Here is a 10250-nt window from a genome sequence, read left to right on the forward strand (position 1 = left end):
TTATTACATTGAGTTGGATAGACATTTAAGTTCATTTAAGTTAAACTTAAATGAATCATTTCAATTGGTAACACGTAATTGAATTAAGTTTATTCAACTTAATTTTTATGGCTATCCAATTCAATTTGATAAATTGATCTAACTTAAATTTAAAAAAAATTAAATTTTGTTTATACAATTAAAATTGACAGATTTTTCTTAAGTTTCAACCAATGGTCCTTGTAATTTTCATATCAAAGACAAGCATGCCCCAGCGATGTCTCGCATTACAAGGCAGGAAATCATGTGTAAAGATATCTGTCTTTAATATTGGGACATACAGTGTTTTACCGCACAAGGGGGTTGGTCATCATCCTCTACCAAACTCTAACTCATGGTATAGAAATAAATAAACATAACAGTTTAAATTACTAGTTCAAACAGCGTAAAACAGCTAGACAACAAAACCCATGGACAAAAACTCACACTTAAACCCCAATCTGCCCAGACAGGCAAAAAAAATGGTATCCCACAATTGCTCGCACTGCCTTTCGTTATGACGTCATGACTTGATAGCTTCACGCCAAAGTTACACCAACTTAATTTAATTAAGTTGATCGTGTTATTTTTAAGTTAAATGAACTATTAAAAATATTTATTTTCACCAAACTAAATAATTAAGTTACATCTACGTAAAAAAGTTTATCTTTCCAACTACAGTGCCCAAATACTCTTTTTAGAGTGTGGGCGGGCCAAAGTCTCCCTGCTCCTCTATATTCTAATCACCCACTTGCAAATATAGATCCATGTACGTCTTTGTTTTCCTCGTCTGAGCTGGAATCTGGATCTAAACTGTACGGCTGGATAGCTACAATATCGCTCACCACTTTTGTTTTACTGCTAATGTTAGCTTGGGGTTGTAAGCTAGTGGACGAGTATGTGAACAAAGCGATGATGGAAAATAAGAGCAGGCTTGCTTACTCAACGCCAACAGTCCCACCTACAACTCAGGGGCAAGTTTCTAATGAACTCCTGCTGCTCTAACAAAACTACGTCCTAGAAAACAACACAGGTTTTTAGATTTTGGCTAAAGGCAGCATCATCATAATTAAAAGATCAGTGGGAACGCTTTTGAAAAAGAGATCAATAGATGATCAGGGTGGGACTTCTGAAGGTGTACAATAAAAAAAAATCAAACATGACTTATAAGGGGTAAAGCAGCTGCTGGTGTCAGCAAAGATCCACTTTAATCATCTTTTGCTCTATTTTTGATTTGATTGATTTGATTTATTGATTTATTTCAACCATTGTAGTCAAAGCAATAAAGAATTTACACAGACTTATCAAACTCATTACAGAAATGATAAAATGGATAGATTAAAAAACTTAACATAAAACATAAAAAAGACACTTAAATCACATATGCTTAGTTAAAAATCATTAACTAAAGTCAAGTTGAGCTTCATTCATTGCTTGAAAAGGAGTGGGAAGAAGCGAGGTTATATAATAATAATAATCATGGATTGTCATTACAACACATTATCACATTAAACCAGTAATTATTGCTATACACAATTATTGCTACTTGTTTGTAATTAAAACCTTTGATTATTTCACCAAAATCAAGTTCACACATGTATTTGGAATTATTCAAACACCTGTTGATCCTTTACTCCCCTTATCTTTATATTGTGAAATCAGAGTTTCTTTATTCATTTTCTTGAATATTTGGATATTTGAACATTGTTTTAGCTCATTAGTTAACCAGTTCCAAAGTTTAGGTCCACATCCCGACACACAGAAACTTTTCTTTGTGGTTCTTACTAATTTGATCAATTTGAGGTCCCTACATCCCGTCAGTTTGTAGCCTCCCTCATTTTCTAAGAACTGTTTTTGGATATTGAATGGTAACGATTTTTCTGCCATCTTGTCATTTCTAATGAACTCCAGTCACTCTGCAGAAACTACGTCCTAGAAAATAACATCGGTTTTTGGATTTTGGCCAAAAGCAGCATCAGCACAATTTAAAGAGCACTGGTAACGCTTTGAAAACCATAACAAGACCCAGCAGAATCACTACTCAAAGTGCTACTCTTATTGATTATAAATAATATAGAATACACATTTCATTAGTGGACTAATGAAATGTGACATAACTGATCATTTACCAGTTTTTGCACTATTTGATATCAATGTAAAGACACAATATCTCAGAAATGACAGATTGTTTTCTTCCTGTTAAATAGCTTTCAACCAAAGTTAGCGCTATTCCTCTTATCCCATACACTTCCAGTTTGTCAAGTAAGATGTCATGATTGAGGGTGTCAAATGCTTTTTTTAAGTCAATGAAAATTCCAGCTGCATATTTCTTTTTGTCCAGAGCATTTGTGACTTCCTGCACATTATCCATGATAGCCAATGACGTTGATCTGTTTTCTCTGAAACCATATTGGTTTGCATTTATAATATAATGTTTACCTATAAATGTAACTAATTTATCCTTAAATATCTTTTCTAAAATTTTTGAGAATTGTGGAAAGAGAGAAAATGTTCTATAGTTTGTAAAATGGTTTTTGCCTCCGTTCTTATAGATAGGAATCACTTTTGCTTTTTTTCTTTGGTTTGGTTTCCCAGTTTGTAATGATAAGTTTAAGTTACATACGTTAGAGGCTTAGAGATGCTATTAATGACCTTTTTCACCACTGTCATATCTATATCCTCACAATCTTTTGAGTTTTTACTCTTGAATTTATTTACAATTGATATCAGCTCATTTTCGTTCACATCAGAGAGAAGGCTTGAGTGTGGGATCCTTTTGATGGGTGGATTATTGTCTTTGCTGGTTTTGTATTTTGGAATTTCCGCTGACAACTCCACGTTTACAAAATAGTTATTGAGGCCGTTTGCTGCTTCATTGATGTTTTGATGCTTTGACCTTTTTTATCTGTAAAGTAATCTGGGTATGTTCGCTTTTTTGTCCCATTATTTATATTGTTTCTTTTTCGGCTTTTCCCATCAGGGGTCGCCACAGCGAATCATCCTTTTCCACTTCACTCTATCATGAACATCTTCTACCCTAACATTAGCCAACTTCATGTCTTCTGTTAAGACATCTATATATCTCCTCTTTGGCCCTCCTCTTGCCCTCCTGCCAGGCAGCTCCATCTCCAACATCCTTCTACCAATATATCCACTATCCCTCCTCTGAACATGTCCAAACCATCTCAGTCTGGCTTCTCTGACTTTGTCGCTAACACAGGCAACATGAGCCGTCCCTCTGATGTACTCGTCCTGTCTAACCTTGTCACTCCTAAGGAGAACCTCAACATCTTCATCTCCGCTACCTCCAAATCAGCCTCTTGTCTCTGTCTCACTGCTACCGTCTCTAACCCATAGAGCAGAGCTGGTCTCACCACTGTCTTGTACACCTTTCCTTTGAGTCTTGCTGACACTCTTCTGTCACACAACACTCCTGACACTTTCCTCCACCCGCTCCAACCTGCCTGCACTCGCCTCTTCACCTCTTTTCCACACTCCCCATCACACTGAACTGTTGACCCCAAGTACTTAAACTCCTGCACCTTCTTCACCTCAGCTCCCTGTAACCTAACGCTTCTACCTTGATCCCTCTCGTTCAGACACATGTATTCTGTCTTACTACGACTGACCTTCATGCCTCTTCTTTCCAGAGCAAACCTCCACCTCTCTAGCTGTTCCTCCACCTGCTCTCTACCTCTCACTGCAAATTACAATGTCATCCGCAAACATTTTGTCCAGGGAGATTCCTGTCTTACCTCGTCTGTCAGCCTGTCCATCAGCATAGCAAACAAAAAGGGACTCAAAGCTGATCCTTGGTGTAGTCCCACCTCCACCTTGAACTCCTCTGTCTGACCTACAGCACATCTCACCACATCATACTTCTCTCATACAAGTCCTGAACTACTCTGACATACTTCTCTGCCACTCCAGACGACCTCATACAGTACCACAGCTCCTCCCTCGGCACCACTCTTTCCCACAGCTTCATTGTGTGGCTCATCAACTTTATTCCTCTATCGTTGCTGCAGTTCTGCGTGTCACCCTTGTTCTTAAAGATCGGGACCAGAACGCTTCTCCTCCATTCCTCAGGCATCTTCTCAATCTCTAGAATCCTATTGAACAAACTCGTTAGAAATTCCACTGCTGTCTCTCCTAAGCACTTCCATACCTCCACACGTACGTCATCAGGACCAACGGCCTTTCCGCTCTTCATCCTTTTCAGAGCCTTCCTAACCTCATCCTTTCCAATCTCTGCTCCTTCCTGCTCCACAACAACCACATCTTCCTCCCTTCTTTCCCTGTCATTTTCCTCGTTCATCAGCTCCTCAAAATACTCCTTCCATCTTTTCTGTACACTCTCCTGGGTTGTTAGCACCTTTCCATCTCTGTCCTTAATCACCCTTATCTGTTGCACGTCCTTCCCATCTCTGTCTCTCTGTCTGGCTAGTCTGTACAAGTCCTTTTCTTCTTCCTTTGTGTTTAACCTGTCATATCGCTCATCGCAAGCTTTCTGTTTGGCCTTTGCCACCTCACTCTTCACTCTACGCTGCGTTTCCTTGTACTCCTGTCTACCTTCCTCAGTCCTTTCTACATCCCACTTCCTTTTAGCCAACCTCTTCCTCTGGACGCATTCCTGTAGTTCCTCATTCCACCACCAAGTGTCTTTACCGTCTTTCCTCTTTCCAGATGACACACCTAGCACCTTCCTACCTGTTTCCCTCTGCTGTAGTTTCCCAGTCATCTGGAAGCTCATCCTGACCACCCAGGACCTGTCTCAACTTCTGCCTAAATTCCTCACAAGTTTCTTCATTCTGTAGCTTCCACCACTTGGTTTTCTTTTCTGTTTTCCCTCTCTTCTTCTTCCTGACCTCCAGAGTCATCTTACACACCACCATGCGGTGCTGTCTGGCTACTCTCTCTCCTACCATCACTTTGCAGTCATTAACCTCTCTCAAATGACCTTGTCTACATAGGATGTAGTCCACCTGAGTACTCCTACCTCCACTTCTGTATGTCACTCTATGTTCCTCTCTCTTCTGGAAGTAAGTGTTGACTACAGCCATTTCCATCCTCTTCGCACAGTCCGCCACCATCTGTCCCTCCAGACTCCTTTCCTTCACACCAAACCTGCTCATCACCTCTGTTGCCCTCACCAACATGCCCATTAAAGTCTGCTCCAATAACAACTCTCTCTCCTCTGGGGATACTCTCTATGACCTCATCCAACTCACTCCAGAATCTCTCCTTCACTTCAAACTCACAGCCACTCTGTGGCGCATACCCACTGACTACATTCACCATCACCCCTTCAATTTCTAACTTTAGGCTCATCATCCTGTCTGAGACTCTTTTCACCTCTAGAACACTGTTTACAAACTCCCCCTTCAGAATCACTCCTACCCTGTTTCTCTTCCTATCTACATCATGATAGAACAGTTTGTATCCTCCTCATGTCTGCCAGCTCTCTGCCTTTCCCTGTCATTGTGCCAACGTTAAGAGTCCCTATTCTCAAACCTATGTTCCTGCTTTTTCCCTTCTCTCTCTGGCCACAGACCCTTTTGCCTCCCCTCTTTCTTCGACCAACAGTAGTCAAATTTCCACCGACACCCTGTAGGTATACAGCATTGGTGGCGGTCGTTATTAACCTGGGCCTTGACCGATCTGGTATGTCTGAAGTGTTGTGGATGACTCGCATGGCTATTTTGGCAATTTTTACGCCGGATGCCCTTTCTGACCCAACCCTCTCTATTTATCCGGGCTTGGGACCGGCACCGAAGTAACTGGCTTGCAACCCCTGTGGCTAGATTATCCCCTAGATTGTCCCATTTTTATGATGTTATTTAATATTTCCCAAACTCGCTTTATGTTGTTTTTATTTTCATTCATTGAAGTACACTTTTTTACTGTGCCGTGTTATTTCAGTTAGTTTTTTTTTATATTACTTGTATCTTTGTTCACTTTCTCTAGTCCTCTGTTTTAAGAAGAGGTTATTTTTCTTTTACAAGCATTTTGTAGACCGGTAGTTAACCAAGGGCATTTGGCAAATTTGTTCTTGAATTTGGACAGTTCTTATTGTAAAGTGAGCTAAATATTTCTAAAAAACATTTAAAGGCAATGTCCACATCTTTCTATCTATGCACAGAGTTCCAGTTTTGCCTGGATAGGCATTATTAAGAGAAATAATATTTTTTTTGTTTCTTAACCTTTTGTAAATTGGTTCTTTATAATTTATTAATAATTAATGCAATTAAGAAATTTACTGCAATTGATGTCAAATAGTGCAAAAACTGGTAAATGATCAGTTATGTCACGTATCATTAGTCTACTCATATGAGTGTATTCTATATTATTTGTAAATATGTTATCAATAAGAGTAGCACTTTGAGTAGTGATTCTGCTGGGTCTTGTTATGGTTTCCCATGAGTTATTTTTGTTTCAGCAGAGCGACTGGAGTTCATTAGAAATTCACCTCTAAGTTGTGAGCAGGACTGTAGGTATTGACCCCCCCCCCCCCCCCTTCCCCAGAGAGCTCTCTGTTAGCTTACAGCCCCTCACACCCCCCACCTAACATTACCCCTGCAACAAAAATGATGAGCATTATTGGAGCTATACAGCCATACAGTTTATATCCAGATTCCAGCTTGGACGAGGAAAACAAAGACGTATATTGATCAATTTAGATCTATTTTACTATAAGTAAGAGATCGAAGAAATTAATGAAAGATTCCCTATGTTTGATTTCTATAAAAAAAAACTTAGGTTTCTGAATTGTTTCATTGCTTGTCTGCTCTGCAGGAGCTGACTGTCCTCCAAGAAAAGCAGGACAATCTGCTCACCAGGGTGGAAGATTACGAAGAGGTGAGTGATCAGACTTTGGATGCAAGTTCCTAAGTTCACATTTAGGAAACGTTCAGCATCTCCAAAGCAAAGAAGATGGAGTGATTATGAAGCTGGCTCTGTGTGTTCCGTGTCGTCAGAATCCCAGTTTGCTCTTCTGTTTCTGCTGACAGGAGCTGTCACACTCACAGATTAAGCAGGAAGTGGTTAGACTCCACGAAATGTTGTCAGTGATGGAGACCAAGCGGGATGCCATGGAGGAGGAGCAAAAGAGCATGTGCTCCCCCAAGGAGGAGAGGGAGAAGCTGTTCCAACAGGTTTAAGTTCCAAAATACAAAGAGCTGGTCTCCTCACAATTTAATGGGGTGGAATAAAGGAAAGCCCAGGTTACCATCCGAATGCAGAAACTGAGACGTGTTTGTCTGTTTTTTCAGGTGAAGGAGGACAACCAGGAAATAGCCAGCATGGAGCGACAGTTTGTATTCCCATTAATGAGCTTATGAATAGTTTGTGCACATACAGTGTGTGTGTGTTAATGTGTGTGTTTTTGTGTGCTGTTAGGCTGGCTGAGATCAGAGAAAGAACCAGACAGACAGTGGAGGAGATCCAGCATCTGGAGCAGAACTCTGAGGCTGTTCAGGGTGACTGATGCTTTTTACTGAGCAGCATCCGTGTACACAGATGTGTAAAAACCCTTTTCTCTTCTCTGTGAACGTTAACATGGTTTCTCTCTGAAGGGGAGTGTCAACAGAAATTCAAGGAGCTGAAAAGGAAAGAGGAGGAGATTAACCGTAAGTGAGATTATCATTTCGTCCCTTCCTGAAAATAAAACGACAGTCTCACCTAACAGTACGAATGCATCTTAAATGCTTCACAATGACTAGAACCAGCTGGAGTTTTTTCAACTACATTGACCAACATCCCATGTTTTTTTCCTAATTTCGCTCGTATTTTCTACCTTCATTCCAGTTGTTTTTTGTTTTTTTTGCTGTTTTTTGTTTTATTTACTAATGCGGTAAAACCTAAACTAACCAATTTACAGTAAGAAAATGTAAACCTTTATCAGATGATTTCTTTTTCTTTTTCAAAGCTTTAAGAACATTTTGTGCAAAACCATTCAGCACCACTTATCAACAAAAGCCAGTAATAGATTTATGTTTTTTGACTTTATTAAAATGGTTAGTAGGCCTGCACAATAAATCAAAAATATATCAACACTGCGATATCAGCCTGAGCTTTGGTGTATTGCAAAAGACGGCACAAACTGTGATACATGTTTATAAACATGCTAAAACAATCACACATCAGCTTGAAGTATTTAGCAAATCATAAAAGCCCTTTAGGCTTTTGACCAATCGGATGAACCGCTTCATGTTGATGGACCCTTTAATATCGTTAACCAGATAGACCCTATTATGTCATTGACCAATCGGATGGACCCCTTCATGTCACTGACCAATCACATGGAGTTCTCTTCATTCATTTTACCTTTACTGACAAAACAAATTAATGTGAATAAAAGCTTTTAATGCAATCTACTATAGAATGTTTTTTTTATAGTCTAAATATTTTTAATGTCAAAATGAAGTTTTAGAATTAACTTTACTTTTTAAATTTCAAATAAACCCCTGTGTGTGTTTTACAATAATCTGAGGTTCTTTCTTTTTCCCTGTCAGAGTTCATAGAGTCATTCGATGAAGCCAAAGCTGAGGAGCTGCAGAAGCAGCGCCAGACCCAGGAGAGCATCATCTTGCTCCTGGAGCATTGCAGCAGGGTGAGGACATCAGGTCAACTGCAAATGTTTGGGAGACGAGGCCTTCCTGAAGTAACTGGACACAAATATGTGCAGAACACGTTGAGGTTACGCCAGGTGGATGCAGTGACGGCCAGCGAGCTAAAAAACATGCAGGAGGTTTTGGTCAGCAAGGAGACAGACGTCGTCCAATCAGAGAGCACGGCCAGAGGACTGACAGCCGGTCAGTGAACCTTTCTAACCGACGTTTTTCCTTCCAGATGGATGCACCCACAACCCACTGATGAATCAGAAAAGGTGTTCTTTGTCCAGAATCACGGAGGTTGCAGCAGGACCTGGAGAAGGTGCAGCAGCTGGACGGGAAGATCACATCGGAGCTCAGCGGCCTGCAGGAGCAGGTGAGCAGCATGGAGTCTGAGCTCCACACCTACAGAGACCTGGACGCCCTAAAGCTCACCGGCGAGGACAGGAAGAAGGTATGCAAGGTCTAACTCCACCCATACGGCAGGCGAACAAGCTGACTCCGCCTTCCAGCTGACAGCTGCTCTCTGTGGTGCAGAAATTGCTGGAGGAACGTGCATTGCTGAGTCAGCGCCGGGACTCATTCACCCAGCTTCTTGAGGAGATTAACAGCAAATACAAAGATCTGAAGACCAAACTGCAAGAAAACGAGACTCACACACAGGTTCACAACCCACTTTGTTTGTTCAGCTGATGACAACCAGAAGGCGATGCTGAACTCTGTGTGTTTCAGCTGGCCAACCTGGAGAAGAAGTGGCAGCACTTGGAGAAGAACAACTTTGTGATGAAAGAGTGTATCCTTCCGAATCACAGCTCCGAGAAATAATTAGCATTAAAGTCATCCTGATGTTCATTTGATTGGAACACGTCTGTCTCCTTGCAGACCAAAACCTCATGCATGTTTTTAGCTCGCTGGCCATCACTGCATCCACCTGAACAAACTCCCGTTTTCTCAAAAAAATACACTTATCTCATTTGTATGTAATTGTTATACATTTGCATTGTATTGAGGGAAATAAGTATTTGAACCCTCTTGCCAGAAAGACTTAATACTTTGTGTCAAAGCTCTTATTAGCGGCACAGAGGTCAGATGTTTCTTGCAGTTGATGAGCAGGTTTCTGCACATATCAGAAGAAATTCAGGTCCACACTGACTAAGATGTCATATGGAAAATATGACATCTTTTAACCCTTGGATTTCATGTAATCCATGGACACCAGTGAAGATCACAAATCATTGAAGAGAAAAGGTTCAAGGCACTGTCTTGTGGGGTCTAGATGACCCAACTCCCAATGTTAAAGTGCCTAGGATAGCACAAGGGTTACATCCACTGAAAGCTCTTTATTCTTTCCCATGCTGGAGAGTTTAGAGTCTGACTGATGGACTAATTCTGTGAACGAGTGTCTTCAGTTCAGTTCAAATACTTATTTCACTCAATGACGCATTCTTGATGTTCTCTGTGATTTTCTGTTCCTCGCTGTTCAAATGAACCAAACATTAAGATGACAGACTGTCTATTTCTTTTTAAACAAAGGAAACCTACAAAATCAAGTCAAATACCTATTACCTCCACTCTATTAACCCTCAAGCCTGCAGTCTGCTGACTTTCCTGGACCTTTTG

General features: G+C 40.6%; 1 protein-coding gene across 3 annotated transcripts in view; it reads left to right on the forward strand.

Annotated features, from left to right (window-relative positions):
- The window catches only part of ift74 (intraflagellar transport 74), a 32377-nt gene that overhangs the window by 19810 nt on the left and 2317 nt on the right, over positions 1-10250 (forward strand). For 2 of the 3 annotated variants that reach the window (XM_023950305.1, XM_023950306.1), the window contains exons 10-19: positions 6814-6876; positions 7029-7172; positions 7290-7330; positions 7417-7496; positions 7593-7646; positions 8532-8629; positions 8705-8831; positions 8906-9084; positions 9168-9293; positions 9363-9423. In XM_023950305.1, the coding sequence (XP_023806073.1) occupies positions 6814-6876; positions 7029-7172; positions 7290-7330; positions 7417-7496; positions 7593-7646; positions 8532-8629; positions 8705-8831; positions 8906-9084; positions 9168-9293; positions 9363-9423 (973 nt within the window). The remainder of the gene's footprint in view (positions 1-6813; positions 6877-7028; positions 7173-7289; positions 7331-7416; positions 7497-7592; positions 7647-8531; positions 8630-8704; positions 8832-8905; positions 9085-9167; positions 9294-9362; positions 9424-10250) is intronic. The other variant, XM_023950307.1, reaches the window with a different exon arrangement.

This window comes from Oryzias latipes, chromosome 20 (assembly GCF_002234675.1).
Source record: "Oryzias latipes chromosome 20, ASM223467v1".
NCBI classification, from domain to species: Eukaryota; Metazoa; Chordata; class Actinopteri; order Beloniformes; family Adrianichthyidae; genus Oryzias; species Oryzias latipes.